Consider the following 15,690-nt stretch of genomic DNA (forward strand, 5'->3'; position numbering starts at 1 on the left):
CGCGGGGAGGTGCTCGGGGACCTAAAAGCATGGGGTTTAAAGCTTGGTTTTTGTTTTTTTTTTTTTTCTGGGTTAATTCTCTCGCGTGGCCAGCTGGTAACTGGTGAAACGCTCCTGGAGACGCTGTGCCAGAGGAGACAGGGCGGCTGGGTGAGAGCAGGGCAGGCCCGTTGGCCCAGCCATGCCTCCCCAGGGCTCAGCGGGTGCTGGGAGCCCCAGGGGCCTGCAGGACGGGGGGACCACCCTAGCGGGGTTCCTGCAAACAGCTTAACAGCTACCAGGGGCTCACAGCTGCCTGAAGCACCTTCACTGCATTTTACAGCCTTTTTTTTTTTAAGAGTCCTTCTTCCTTTTCTTTCTGTTTTACTTTTTAAGTTGTCTGTGACATAAGGGATATGTATTTTTCCTTTCCTTTGTTTCTAAGCTTTAAATGTCTGCATTTATTCTCTCTTGGGTGTATTGGGGGGGCTGCAGCTGTTCAGGGTGAATTTTGGACTGCTTGACACTGTCTATAATCTGTTATGAATTTGGATTTTAATTTTTCTTGGGAGTCTGGAGAATAGACTTGAGGCAGTGGTGCGAAGTTAGCGGATCGTACTTAAAGCATTGTTAAAATGTGCCCTTGAGGGATGCTAGGAGTATGGTGTACCCCCAGTGAAGTACAGGGCTATAGAGCAGGTGGAGATTTGAAATCTATCAAAACAGTATTCTCTCCAGTTTAATAAAATATTGTTTAAAATGTTTTTTATTTGTTATTTTCTAAAGTGCTATGAGAGAGGTGAAGTAAGGATACTTGGCAGTTAAAAGAGAAGCTCTGAAGCAGTGTAAGGGTGTTTGGTGGCAGACGTTACTGCCATCCAGGCGTTGCATCGCTGGATCTGCGTGTGGATTCCATTGTGTGGTTCACAAGCAGACTGACCCAGCTGAGCGAGAGTGCTGCCATTCTGCTGTGAGACATCCTGTGCACCGCTGGCCCTACCGCTTCCTTGAAATAATACTGCTGTAGAACCTGCAGCTTGAGCTAGTACAGATCTTGCTTTCTTGAGCTGTGTTGGTCAGTAAAAAATTGTCACCTCAGTTGGCATCTTTGGCACCCCAAGATCATGCATAAAACACAGCTAATGCCTACGTAACAATTGCCCATTTTGTGGTTTAACTTTGACTTCTAATTAGCTTGTAATAGAACTACCTGAAAAAAAATTGTTTTATTCACTATGTAACAATTCCAACTGCATGATTTTGCATGAATCTGTCTTTACTTCTTGTTTGTTTTCTAGTGCCATAAGCATGGCAATGTGTCTGAAAAAAAAGAAGTTTGAAACACATTTTACTTTGATATTTCTTTCATGCCTTCTGTTTTCCAAGTTGAACTTCAATGTTGAAACTAACAATAGGGCACGTCCTGTCTCGTGTCAGCAAAAAAAATCAGTCCAACACAATCTTTCTTTGGCAAATGCTCTTCCTGTGTTTAGGCGGCTAATCCTCGCTTTGGGGAGGGGAATATGTAGGCAGCCCTTTTCAGCTCCATTGTGCAGGACTCCCGTCAGCTCTTGCATCGATGGAGAACTTTCAGCTTCTACAAGTTAGGCTTCATGAAGGCACCTCCCACAGCAGGGTTGAGAGCTGAGGACCATCAGCCATTTCAGGATGAGATGTTGTCTCACCCTCCTTCCTTATGCAGCTGCAGCTCTTCTGTAGTTTGAGGTCATCCTGTGAGGCAAAGCCAGGTGTCTCGGCACGGGTTATGTTCTGAATTTCCTTTACAACCCTCTCTCTCATTTACTCTAAAATGCAAGCAGGGGAAAAGTGTGTGCAGGTCTCAAGGTTCATAAATTAGAAAAAGCTTTTGCTTTAGACAATTTTCTGAATTTGAACTGAGTAGTTATTCACTTACTCTTCCAGTGAGAGGATCTGAAGGGCTTTATATGGTGAATGGGCCGCCTAGTTTCACAGAGAGCACAGCGTTTCAAAGGTACTGTTATTATCGCTTTTTTTGATCTTCTGCACAAAATTAATCATTTTCTAAAAAGTAAAGGTAGACTCCAAAATTGGAAAAACGTAGAAATATAAGTGAATTTTTTCTTACTGTCGGTAGTTCAGAAAATTGATGGTTTTGAAGTCTTTACACTTGACTGACTTCTCATTGTCCAGGTCATAATCAGTGAACAATTGCAGAGTAGATTGCCCCCACACAGCACTTTGTAACAGTGCACAGCAGGAAAATTGGTGTGTTGCTTTTTCTTTTTGTTAAAAATACCTTAACTTACGCAGTATGTTTGAATACTAATGTGCGCTTCTTATTTCTTTAGGGACTATGGAAAAAATTGCAAAGCTGTTGCTTTTAGCAAGGATGGTTCCCTCTTTGCCTGGTGCAATGGAGAAAAGTTGGTGCATTTTATGATATTAATAATTTCGTTTGTATTAAATAAACCAAATCAATTATGCCCCATTTACTCTTGTCTCTGTAACAGCTATCGCTGTTAATGAAAATGTTTACATACATGCTTCAAATGCAGTTTATTTTTGCGTTATTCACAGTAGTGGCTTTGTTTCCTGAATATCAGATGAAATATTTACTGGTTTTCTTGTATTTATAATGCACCCATTCCTGTGGAATCTGGATATGCTTTATCTGGGTTTTTTGTACCTACTTCTCAGTATGATAGTACCTGGTTTTCTGGGATTAATCTGTTAGTAAAGTTCACAGAAAATGAAGATTCTGTGCACCTTACATACAAACGTCACAAGGTTTCTTTTTTTAGAGACCAGGTGCATTAGAGTTTGCTAGAGATTGTCCTTCACATAAGAGTGCATCGTAGGGTGGTTGCTGTGAAGAGGTGATAAGGCTTTTTCTGAAATGTCAGCATTCTTATTAACAGGTTAAAAAAATTATTTAGTAATAGCATTTAACCATTTCTTTTGAAGTAGGTAACTTAAATATAGGATACATTACTTTCACTGTTGTTTCTGGTTCTCCAAAATATCCGGGCTCTTCATTTTTAATTAAAAAAAAAATATTTTTGTCATTTGTAATGAGAATAGTCCAAATGGCAAATCTTCCCAATCCTGCCGTGCCTCTTTTTTGGGGGCTATCTTCCTTCATTTTTGAGGGGGAGCAGTTAGTGAGATGGCAAGGAACAGGCTCCTCATGCAGCGTCTGAGAACAAGATGCATCCAAGCCACTGTTGATGTGATCTTTTTTGTTTCTTTGGATTCCATATAGGGCAGATTTTTAGTATATATTGTTCAGAGATGCTGCTTGACCCTATTTGTTCAGCTGTCTGACCTTCACTTTTTATTGTCCATGTCTCCCTGCATCCCCAAACCTCAAAAAGCCTAAATCTTAAATGTTGTATCCTTACAGATAGAAGACCTTTAAAAATGTGGAATAAATGTGTTTTTTAATTAAGTTAGAATCTTTCTGTTGGCCGTTGCTTAGCTTTAGCACTGTGGAAGTGTGGATGGACTCTCTATGGATAACGTATATCCTGTCTCTGGTTCAGAGTTTAAATGTTGCAGATAAAAATATGTGATATATTTTGACCAGTGCTTTCACTTAGTTTCTGTTATGCTTGGGTGTCTGGTTTTAAACATGTTTTCTTTCAAAAATTTAATAAAAGCAGGAAGGGGAAAAAAAAGCTCTTCTAATTTTGTTACACTGGCCAAATTTGGAACAGATCTAGAAAAGTCAAGTATGTGAAAAGTTACCTTGGCTATTAATTAACTATTCCAAGTTTATTTTTATTGAAATAGCATCTTTTGGTTCCAGAGTAAATATCGTTAATGTCACCAGTGCTGAGTTACTGTGTTCCTTTGATCTTCCAAAGGCAGTTTGCCTTGAATTCTCGCCAAAGAATAATGTTCTGGCAACATGGCAGGCCTACACAAGTGAGTATTTTAAAAGTACACGGGGTAACTGCATATTTTAATTAAGTTTGCAGGCTTTCCATTACCTGATTTGTTGTTGTAGCATATTTATTGGCTAAATGAGCAGTATAGAAAATGTACAGAAAATTATATGGGTAATGAAGTACATAGTGGAGGAGAGAAGGATGCCATCTTCTGAAAGCATCTGGTATCGACTGTTCTTACCAACACTAAATTAGACTGCACATACTAACAATTACTCTATCAAGTAAATCATGTGTTTCTAAAAATTGCTAACTGATCTTAGTGCAAAGAGTGTGTTTGAATAATATGCCATTCAAGCAGTTTATATTCATGTATAGACAAGGAAAATTGTAAGCTGTCTCAGAGTAGTCATGTGCTCCACTGGGTGTATCTGACCTGAGTGTTCTTCATTGTCCAGAGAGCTTCATTCTCTCCTCTGTCTCTCTATGGAGTTTAGGTCCCTGATTTAGATAGCTTCAGTGTCAACTAAGTTGCATGTTTAAAGTGGACGGTGTAAATGCTTCCTTAGACAGAAAGAGCTGGCCATAAGCTGAGTGAGCGGGAAGTGATCTGGGGCAGGTTGTAGAATAAGACAAGGCGCCACAAGTGACAGAAATGATAGCCACTGTGGACTGTTAGAGGACTGTTAGGAGGTCTGTTTTGAATCACTGGTAGAATTAGACAGGCTGTAGTATCCAGAGTGAGTAGAAGGGTACAGAGAGTTTACAACCAGCAGAACCATTTTTTATAGCTTGCAGATAAAGCTGTAACTGTAGTGTGATGGACAAAATGCATTGCATTCTTGCAAGAACAAAATGTAGGAATGGAGAACATACCTTCATTGTTTGCCAAGAGGACAACTTCTGATTTTTATTAAAAAACCCGCATTAAAAAAATCTGTCTTAGTATTGGTGGTCCTTGTCTTGGGAGTAGAAACCCTATGCTTCCAAATGTTAGCTCTTCTGTAGACTGAAAGACTTACGTTAATAGGTAAAGCAGTCTTGGGTTTAGTCCCTCGGGGGGTGGGATGCTTCTTGTTAGAAGTTTATGCATGTTTGCTTGCTTGTAGAATCATGAGATGAAATGTCATCATGGTGAAGCAGACTTAATCCCCAGAGACCACTGCTGTAATCCATGTTTTTGTTGCAGCTGCTAAAGATGGCACAGCGGGGGTGCCCAACCTGCAACTTCATGATGTGAAAACTGGAAAATGTTTTAAGTCTTTCATCCAGAAAAAGATGCAGAACTGGTAAATAACTTTTCCAGATGTTAATTGTTTGCAAAGAAATGTATTTTCCAAAATCTGATGCAGGTAAATGGAGCTTTTAATGTGGTGTTGGCTTTCAAAATATAGCCTGCTACTAGCTGAAAGCAAGTATCTGTGCTTGTAAGTATCTTTGTATGTAGTTATAAGGTTCATTTCTTAGTATAAATTCACTATCATTTTGCACCACAGAGAAAGCTGGAGAGACAATAACTAAGTCTAGTTGTATATTTTTTACTATGCAGATGTCATTTGTCGATTTGAAACATGTGTCACGTTTGAACTTGCTTGGCTTTAAAAATGGAGGAAAAAACCTAGACTGCTAAAGATGAGCATCATTCAGTGTTTCTATTTTTTTTCTTTAAATGTAGGTGTCCTTGCTGGGCAGATGATGAAAGTATTTGTGCCAGGAATGTAAACAATGAATTGCACTTCTTTGAAAACAACAACTTTAGTACGCAAGTATTTCTATAAGATAGTTTCATTGCATTCTATATAGGCATCTTCTTTTGGGTGGGTTTTTTTTTTCCACTTTCAACTTTTTTCCTCATGTCTTCTTTTGCTTCCTTTTACCTATATTCTATTTGAATTTGGAATTCAGAATCATTAGGTTTTCATGAATTATATTGTCACTTATCTTTTCAGTGACTTATCTAGTATGAAATGCATCTAATTTTCAATTAGAGGCCTGATTTTGTATTGTCTCTCATTTAATGAGATCCAGAAAATTGTCAGTAGATAACATGATCTATCATTACGTCTTTGGGTTGTGTGTTCTGTTGATGAACTATTAAAAAATGTCTCATTAGAAAATTTATATTGATGGCAAAAATGAAGTTGTGAAGCTAGAGCATGTTTTTCAAGGAAATTTACTAGTAGTGGTAGAGTATTTGGAGTCAGTAGAGGTCAAAAAGGGGAAGGGGAAGAAAAAAGCAGGAAGATAAAAATTAATCAGAACAAAAATTTAAAGGAGTAGAATAAGACTCTTGGGGGGAGAACAGTGATCTGTATTTTTGGTTTTGGTGGGGTTTTGTTTGGGATTTTTTGTTTGGTTGGTTGGATTTTTTTAAAGCTGCTGCAAGAATTATTTGGATAGCTAAAAATATAGTCTGAGAGATGCAGTTTCCTGAGAACTAGCCCTACTGATGTTAATGAAGCTACACTAGGGAAGCATGGAATGTCTGTTCCAGCACGAGGTCTGCCGCTCAGCACAGACTTTCCTTGCTGGAATAAGGTTGTGGGTTGCTGCTGTTTGTTTACTTTTTTAAAGATGCGTTTCCCGTAAGCTGTTTTTGTAAAGGAGCAGTGTTCAGCACAGAACAGGCCTTTGTGGACGCCTCCTATCAGGAAGAATCATCCAGTGCAGTTGTGAGGGGAGAATCCCTGGCTCTGTGTAATGGTGCATGTTAGCTGGACATGACTGATGCTGCTTCCTCTGAAGTCAGCACAGATAAGATGAAGAACACTGTGCCTTGCTTAAAACATGAGCAGTGTTCATTCACATGGGGTTCAGAAGTTTCCTTGCTGTTTTAACTTCCAAATACTAAATACTGGATTTCAGATCTAGGCTTAGTTCAAGTTGGTTTTGTAAATAAAAATGTGATGAAATGGGAAGGTAATGGTGGTTTGCCTACTAAAAGAAATCCTTTATCTTGATATACACCGTTCTTTATTATCCATGATACAGACCCAAAAAAGGGTATAGTTAAGTAATCCAGGCTAACATCATCATATCTGTGACTTTTTTTTTTGCAGGTACTATTGCAAATAAACTACATTTGCAAAAGGTTAATGATTTTGTGTTATCTCCAGGAGCACAGCCAACCAAGGTACTTCCGATGATGGTTCCAATTTGTTTTCTTGGATATCTTAAAAAATAAAATATTAATTTTAGTACAGTGTACTAGTAGTGACTAGAGCCTGTGCTACCAAGAATATCATCTGTAATAAAATCTCATGGTTTTGTTTTAGGTTGCTGTGTATGTTCCGGGCAGTAAAGGTGCACCATCGTTCGTTAGACTCTATCAGTATCCCAACTTCGGTGGCCCTCAGTCTGCACTAGCTAATAAAAGCTTCTTTAAAGCTGACAAAGTGACAATGCTATGGAACAAAAAAGGTATAACAGCTGTATATTTAAACTTTTATATTCCACCCATTTTGGATTCAATTGCTTTGTTTACTGTGTGGGTTCTGCATTTAATTTGCATGTGCAGATAAATACTTATGGAATCCATCAATGCCAATGCAATGTTACGATTACAATTCTGAATACCCTGAAGTGCTCATAACTTTCCTGTGTTGACCTCCATGATTTTTTTACATTGTAATTGAGAATATTCTATGTGTTGGTAAACTTTGCAGTTGAATAGTAAATTCAAATTGAATTTTGCATTCTGTGATGATAATGTATTTAGACTGTAAACATAAGATTATACCAGAGCATAAACTGTTCTTAACCTGTAAAGCTGTATATACACAGAGGTATCGTATTTGGGATGACTTGTGCAGTCCTCTGTGTGCTTTCCTGTTTGTTAGCAATGAGCTGTTTCAGAATAATTTTGTAAAAACAATTTTACTTGATTTGGAATACAGGGAGGGTATTACATACATGTAGAAACCACATGTGGGCACACAGTTTTGGGTAAAATAGGGGTACATACAAGAGCTGTTGATGAAACATTTTATTCAAGGACTGATCAGGATGCTTGGTTCCTGCCTTAGTCAGATTAGTATCTTTTTTTTTATGGCTACAAAAGTGTGTTCACTTTCTCATAATTCAATGATGAATGAATAGACTTGGCTTACACTTTTCATCTGAGAAACGAGGATATTTGTTCCATTAACATTTAGGAAAAATTAAATTCAGAAGGAAATGATGCCAGCACTGATACACAAGCAACTAACTAGAATTCATAATAAAATTATTTTCTCCTTGTTCATGGTAGTTTGTGAAATAATTTATATAACTTGCAATAATTGTATTGAAGTAACTGTATGTCTGTTCTGTTAGCCACTGCTGTGCTAGTAATAGCTAGTACAGAAGTTGATAAAACAGGTGCTTCGTACTATGGAGAGCAAACTCTGCACTACATTGCAACAAATGGAGAAAGCGCTGTTGTACAATTGCGTAAGTAGCTCCAGGCATTTTTTCATTGTATTATAGCTCTTGATAGTGGGAACTGCTGTTTCACCAGCTTTTGTTTAATATATGAGGGGGGGTTCTTGTTAGTTAATGAAGTAATCTTAAAAAAAAAAAAAGTACTCTTAACAAAAAATCCTTCACCAGATTTTTTTTTTATTTTTTTTTTTTAAATCTGGAGTAAGGTGGGTTGGTTTCTGTTTGGTTTTTTTAATAGCTGAATTATCTTGTTGTCTTTGGTATACTTCTTGTCTTAATGTCAGTGGCAGAGCGCACACACTTTCAGTTAAAATCTACAAATAATCTGCTTGGGAGGGTGTTGATGTGTACAGGAAGGAAATTGTGCATGTTTACAAAGGAAAAACCTGGCAATGGAACCAGCTTAATGTCTGAGAAACCAAAATGGGCAGGAAAGTATGTTACCAAGCTGAATAATCCTACATGCACCTTTAGACACGCAGTTGATGCTGTTACTCCAGGAACAGGGGCAGAGTGAGAGCTTTTCTTTTTTTTTTTTTTTTTTTTTTGAAGTAATTCAAAAAGGAATTCCTCTTTTTATAGTAAAATGGAAAGAGTTCTAAGACATAAAAATGACACATTGGGGAGAAGCAAGTTGATGCTCCTAATTTCAGCATGTTGTTTGAACTGGAAGTCCATTTGTTCATTTCCCCTATAGTGGTATTTTTCCACTATCTTGAGTTGCTGTTGTTTATGTTAAACACCTGCCTTGTTTGGGATAATAGAGAGGCTAGTTTGTTGTGAATATTTCAAAACACTGGGGATGGGGTGATGTAGGCTGGCTATGCTTATGTGACTGCAGAGTGACTGGATATATGCTCTTCAATACTAGTGCTCATTGGGAGAACATCTGCAGCTTGCCTTCTGTAGCAAAACTTGTGGTAGCAAGTACTGTGCCCCATTTCCCTTTGTTGCTAACTTCACTGGGGAAAAATAATCAGGATTATAACTCAGTATCTAGAATCTCTCTGGGAGCGCTTTCCTGGATTGAGAACACTAGTTGTTTAATTACATGCTTATTAAAACCTTTGCCCTTTGAAATGCATCTTTATTAAACAGCTTATCATTACTTTTCATTTCATCTAGCTATTCCATTTCAAGGAAAAAAAATCAAAATTATGTCTCCTGTAAAACTGGTTTTTTCCAACAAAAGCAAGTAGTGGGTACTTGGAGTGAGAGGTGCCTCATTTCCTGTGTTTGTTTTTTTTATCTTCTGGTTACTTTTGAGGTCCAGTTTTGAAGCTTTTTTCACACTAGCATTTGTAGAGGGTTTTTCATTTTTGACTAATACATGCTCATGCTGCAGCATTTGCCTTAGCTGTTGAAGCCCATTTAAAGCTGCCCTCATCTCTCCAGCTGCCTCCTGTCATGAAATGTGCAGGAATGTAATTTTCTTTCAGACCTCGTGTCTCTGCAGTTGTATCTGGTTAATGTCATCTAAAAGGTTTTAAAGGGGAAAACACACAGACAGTGTGATTGCACAGCCTAGTTTCTAAAGATAACAAGGCTTTAGAATAACAACAGGAATGAACAATTTAAATAGTTTGATATTTTGGGTCAACATCTGGATTTAAGAATTGCCAGTAATGCACTTTGCATTTGTCTGAAATACAGGTAAAGATATCCAGATTATGAGATGTTATAATGAGCTACTGTTTTTACTTGCCCCTGTATATTTTACATGAGTTTCCATCACTAATTCACTATTCTTCAATATCTCCTAATGTTCTGATACCCAGAATAGCTTCCAACAATATCAAGTTTTAATCATTGTGTGTCAAACCATTTTTTGTGTGTGCTCCCTTTTTAAAATCTGTCTTATAAAATACCATGCGTGAGCACAGTTTAAAGATAACTTAAAACAATATTTTGCTGAGCTATGCAATATTTCTTAGATTAAAAAAAAGGAACTAGTATCCAGCTGGTATAAAACTCCTGTTTTTGCAGGTTTCCACTGGGACAGTTTGAGAAGGTCCTGAGAGATCATACTTGCATAACAAGGAAAAAAAAAAAAAAAATGCTTACTGTTAAAAGTGCTGATGCTGACCCTACAGAGGTAATTTGGAATGGCTGAAGTTACTGTTGCAAACCTTAGCTAAAATTGTCAGAAGATAAAATGTTGTTTCTTCCTCTGTTGTTAGCAGCATTAATTTTCACTTTCAATAATTAGATCACAGCATTTTAGCAAAGCACGAAGTTAAGAATCACTATTGATTTTATTTTTGCTTGCACTGAAAAGATGCAATCTCCTAACAACAGCTGCATGTTTTCCTTTTCCTTTAGCGAAAAATGGTCCTATTTATGATGTTGTTTGGAACCCCAATTCTGTCGAGTTCTGTGCTGTGTATGGTTTTATGCCTGCCAAAGCAACCGTTTTTAATCTGAAATGTGACCCTGTGTTTGATTTTGGAACCGGTCCTCGCAATGCTGCCTACTACAGCCCCCATGGACACATCCTAGTGCTAGCAGGATTTGGAAATCTCAGGGGACAGATGGAAGTGTGGGATGTTAAAAACTACAAACTCATTTCCAAACCAGTAGCCTCGGATTCCACATACTTTGCTTGGTGTCCTGATGGGGAACATATTGTAACAGCTACGTGTGCTCCCAGGCTACGAGTCAGTAATGGTTACAAGATATGGCACTACACTGGCTCTCTGTTACACACCTATGAAGTTCCATCAAATGAAGAAATGTGGCAGGTTTCCTGGCAGCCCTTCCTGGATGGAGTGTTCCCAGCAAAAGCAGTAAAATACCAGGCAGTTCCCAGTGAATTGCCCAGTGCTGAGCCAAAGCCCGCTCAAGCGTACAGACCTCCAGCCCTGAGAAACAAACCTGTAACAAGTTCCAAGCTTGTAAGTAGACAGTTTCATGTATGCACAAAATTGTTCTGTTTCATTGCTTTGTCTGTCTTTGAAGCTTGGCCTCAAATATGTGTATGTATTTAATGAGAGACATTAGAAGAGTAATCAGACTGACAGTAGTATTGTGGGGGTTTTGAGAGGTTTTCTTGATAATCCTCTTTGAAACTTTGCTCACTGTTTATAAGAATATATGCTGGAAAACTGGTATTTCTTTGGTCTAAATACTCTCCTTTTACAAAGTCATTTGCAAACTCTAACAACTCTTTCTACAACATGCACTGGAACAATAAACTGCAATTTGGGTTTATAGCGAAATTGGGTACTCAAGATAGAAGCCTCTGATTTGGGTGAGCCGACTTAGCAGTCTAAACCCAGCTAGACAGCTGGCTGACTGTCCTCTCAACAGCTTTTTTTTTTTTTTTTTTTTTGTAAGTTTACTTGCTAGAGAGAGATTTGATTGGTAACAAGTCAGCTGCAATTTAAACAGGTTTGAGTATAGTAACCTACTTGTCTAATTAGTTTTCAAAGTAGGCTGAGTAGCAACTAATTACACTTAATGATTGCACCCTTGATGTGTAAGTTTTAGCTTTGATTTTGAGCCTTGTGCTTTTGAAGGAAAGACTGTTGCTTGGCTTGTGAGGAATCTGTTAATCATACTGATGTCTGATTTTGCAAGTTATCAACAAGCAGAGATAGTAGAGAAAAGATGTGTTAAATTAAATAATTCTATTTACTTACATGTGCAAGAAATCTCATCATATGCATTAAAACAATCCAGCTCCTCAATTAAGAGTAACCTTAAAAAACCAAGACTAAACAGTCCCTCCTTTTCACCTCCCATCTAACACCCCCCACCTCCCCAAGAAACCCCACCCCATCTTCCCTCCCAGCAACCCATTTTTCCTTTCTTGTCATTAGGACTCCGAGTTAAAATGTTGTCAACAAAAGCAAAATGCCAAGCTTCAGTCATTTTGTGCTGCTTTATTCCTCTTTGATTTTATTTCCCTCCTGAGATAAAAAACATGACGGTTTTGTTATTTTATCAGAAATCCATGAAATCTTTTGGACGTATGGGATAGTCCCATCCAAACTGAGAATGGATGAGTTTGAAACCCTTTTTCTGCTACTCGAAAGAGAAAGGGCATACGCTTTTTTCATTCTTTTTTTCTTTGTTTTTCCTCCTTCTTCCTTTATGGTTCATCTTTGCATATGGTGTCATCTTAAGTAGGTTTGGCGGTTCACTGTTAGGTGTTTTGTATGAACACGCCAACATGGAATACAGATTTTGTAACAGTTAATTTTGCATATCCCGCAGCATGAGGACGAGCCACCTCAGAATATGAAACCACACTCGGGAAGCGGTGATAAGCCACTCTCTAAAACAGCTCTCAAAAATCAAAGGAAACATGAAGCAAAGAAGGCTGCTAAACAGGTATTGCAAAAGTAATTCTTTCAAGGATAGTGTTAATTAGTGTTTGCAAAGAGCACTGACCAGTCTCAGAGCAGTGACCATTAGCTGCACTGAGAGCCCTCCACACCTTTTGCACGTGTTGTGGGGAGGGTGGTAGACTTTTTAATTGGACTAAAGCGGGTACAGAAGGTTGACTTAAAAATAACAGCTTTGGTTAGTTGCTGTGATTGTTAGCTGAAATCGGTGTTAAGACAAAGTAATTCTGTCCTTTCACCTTTAGACAATCTGCACAGTTTGTTGCAGTCTTAGGTGAGAGGTAAGAACGGACTTGCTGCTTTGATTTGTCCCCCCAGCAGAGCAGGGCTGAGGCGTGGTACCAGGGCAGACCAAGGACAGGTTGTTCTGGGTCACCTCTTTTCTTGCTATTCTTTGGCTAGGTAGATAAAAATCAGCTTTTGGTATTAGCCTTCCAGTTTCTACTAACTTCTGAAGCAATAATTTCTTTAAATGAGATTTTTTAAAATTTCTTACACTAGTTTTGAGTCCTTTCTTTTACTTTGGAGACAATGACCCACTGGTCTACTTCATAAAAGATTTGTGTATGTGTTTGTTGTGTCATCCTTACTGATGTTTCCCTATGCTGTGTATGGTTGGTGGCTTGTGGAAGTAGAAATTAAACAAGAAACAGAAGGTGAGTTGTTTAGATAACCTTTTTTTTGTGGAAAGTGTATGTATAGGTAATGCGGTACATCAAAGCAAGTCACAAATTTTGGAGAACACCAGCGAACTAGTGACAGAAGAAATATCATTTAGCAGTCCCTTTGTAATTGAACATATTTTCTAGATAATGTGTTTATTTATTTACAGGAGGCCAAAGCTGATGTGAACCAGGAATCCACACAGTCCTCAGCCTCACAGAATGCACCACGGAGTGCCATGCCTGCCGTAACATCAGGAGATCCTGAAGTTGACAAGAAGATAAAGAATTTAAAAAAGGTGAGGGGATTTTTTTTTTTTTTTCTAATGAACAGATTTCTCTAAGAGTTGGTCTGTAAGATCTAGCCTGACTGTAAGGTGGCTTGAGCTCAGCTGGGTAGCATTTACATAGATGGTCATTTCCTGAATTTGTAAACCAACTTCCTCTGTAAAACAGTAGAGATAGTCACTTGCCAGGACTCCTAAGGATATTATCAGAGCAGCATCTAGACAGCGTAGCAGCACTGACAGGTGTACGGAAGAGTGTTCCAGTCTCCTGTTATGAATACTGGAGTATGTGCACCCAGTCCTCAAAGCTGAGGGGTGGGTGTACAGCTTAAAGGTGTTTATGCTTAGAAAGCAGCTGTATGGGCTTCTTGTTTATTGGATCTTGGATATCTATAGGGGCTTTTTTCTCTCAGCTGCCTCCTGCTTTTCATGGTCTTCTGCTTTGATTAATATTCCAGGCTTTCCGAAGAAAATGTGTGGTGAAGAGGGACAGTGATAGTGGAGGAGTAATTTCTGAATTTGGATCTAGCCCTTCAGTGAGATAATGCATGGTGTTTATGTTTCAGAGATGAAGAAGCACTTCTGTTCTCTAGGTTTTGTTCTTGAAAGAAATGTCTTTTATCAGTGGGGAATTCCAGACTGAGCATCTGGAGATGCTTAAATGGAATGCGCTTTCCATATTGAGACCTGCCTTCCGGTAACTTGGGCGATCGCAATTGCAGGAACTTATAAGACTTTTTTTTCTATTCTTGGTTCGCCAATATTGTTGTATTTAGTGTGGGGGTTTTTTTTGTTTTGTTTTTTTTTACAGAAACTAAAGGCAATTGAGCAGCTGAAAGAACAGGCAGCTGCTGGCAAACAGCTAGAGAAGAATCAGGTACTGTTAAGTTGTATGCATTTATGCAAGTTTCATTTTATAATAAGCTACATCTGTGACATCTTGTGCTTTTTTGTTCTAGTTGGAGAAGATTCAGAAAGAAAATGCTCTCCTTCAGGAACTGGAAGATCTAGAACTGGGTCTTTAAAATTTTGTGGAAATCCAGTGTGGCGTTAACACAAAGTTCATGCAAAATGTAATTTGTATTAACTTGAACACAATAAAATGTTTCAGCAAATGACTGAGGATGCAAAAGTCCACAGACTTGCTGCACACTTGCCTTTTAAAAAGCTTTCCTGAAGATTTGTGCACATGTGAAACCGTAAGCAAGTTAACAAATATCACATCAGCCAGTTCTGCTGCTGTTCAAGCTAGAAAAGTGCTTATGTTCTTAAAACATACTGCCTAAAAACCAGAAGCCACCGGTTGGTTTATCTTTTCCTTGTTTGGGTGTGAGGGAGGGAAGGTGGTGAGGTTTATCCCTTTGATAGCTTTATTATATTTAAAAAGATGTGATCTTTATGCAATAATGGGATGTAGATAAAAATAAAGAGCATTTAATAATAAAAAGTACTTTTGTTCTTCTGTTACAAGGGCAGTCTTTTAAAATAATGAGGCCATGCCACCATGAACAAAAAATCCAATAGACTGCTAAGGGTAAACGAAGCTTCAGATGCTGCAGCTGTTTGGCGTGACCCTTGCAAGTTTTTTACTTTGATATTTATTTTCCTTTCTTCCAGTTCTCACTTTCCCCTTTCTGGTCCCTTTCTTTGTGACCGCTAAAAGCAAGGAGCTGACTGAGTACGCAGGGGAAAGTTGGTAGCGGATCCTCTGTGGTGTCGCCCAAGGCGCAAGCTCCACAGGCTGCCTTTGCCCAGGGAGGGCTGGGCCCAGCTCTGCCGCTGCCTGCCCTGGCGACGGGCTGGGCAGTCAGGGCCGTGCGCTCGCTGTGGAGTTTCATGCAGTTAAATCCAGGCTCGGGAGGATTTGGGGGGACGGAGGGTGCCCCACGGCCATCACATGCAGGAAGGGTGCGGGGTGCCCAGCGCTCCCCCTCGGCCCTGCGGTCGCTTCTGGCGCAGAATGCCTAGCGGTCCCGCCTCGTTACTTGGGGCAAGCAGGCTCCCTCGCGCTTCAGGTAATTAAGCAGCAGGGCTCCTCCCAAATACTAAACTGACTGAAACGGGTTCCGCCTCGCGCGGATCCGCGGCTGCGCCCCGGGGCGGGGCGGGGCCAGCCCCA

The 15,690-nt window shown here is 39.1% G+C and overlaps 1 protein-coding gene across 2 annotated transcripts in view; it reads left to right on the plus strand.

Annotated features, from left to right (window-relative positions):
- EIF2A (eukaryotic translation initiation factor 2A) overlaps positions 1-14,990 on the plus strand; it is a 22,919-nt gene extending 7,929 nt beyond the window's left edge. The window contains exons 1-14 of one of the 2 annotated variants that reach the window (XM_035890014.1): positions 38-1,054; positions 1,903-1,972; positions 2,310-2,384; positions 3,770-3,888; positions 5,041-5,140; positions 5,527-5,609; positions 6,911-6,984; positions 7,127-7,271; positions 8,166-8,282; positions 10,596-11,167; positions 12,492-12,608; positions 13,455-13,583; positions 14,383-14,448; positions 14,531-14,990. In XM_035890014.1, the coding sequence (XP_035745907.1) occupies positions 1,926-1,972; positions 2,310-2,384; positions 3,770-3,888; positions 5,041-5,140; positions 5,527-5,609; positions 6,911-6,984; positions 7,127-7,271; positions 8,166-8,282; positions 10,596-11,167; positions 12,492-12,608; positions 13,455-13,583; positions 14,383-14,448; positions 14,531-14,596 (1,710 nt within the window). In that variant the 5' untranslated portion in view covers positions 38-1,054; positions 1,903-1,925 and the 3' untranslated portion in view covers positions 14,597-14,990. Of the gene's footprint in view, positions 1-37; positions 1,055-1,900; positions 1,973-2,309; positions 2,385-3,769; positions 3,889-5,040; positions 5,141-5,526; positions 5,610-6,910; positions 6,985-7,126; positions 7,272-8,165; positions 8,283-10,595; positions 11,168-12,491; positions 12,609-13,454; positions 13,584-14,382; positions 14,449-14,530 lie in introns of those variants that run through there. The other variant, XM_035890013.1, reaches the window with a different exon arrangement.
- Positions 14,991-15,690: the final 700 nt, after the last annotated feature.

The sequence above is a fragment of the Egretta garzetta genome, unplaced genomic scaffold, assembly GCF_000687185.1.
Source record: "Egretta garzetta isolate BGI_Z169 unplaced genomic scaffold, ASM68718v1 scaffold172, whole genome shotgun sequence".
Classification (NCBI taxonomy): Eukaryota; Metazoa; Chordata; class Aves; order Pelecaniformes; family Ardeidae; genus Egretta; species Egretta garzetta.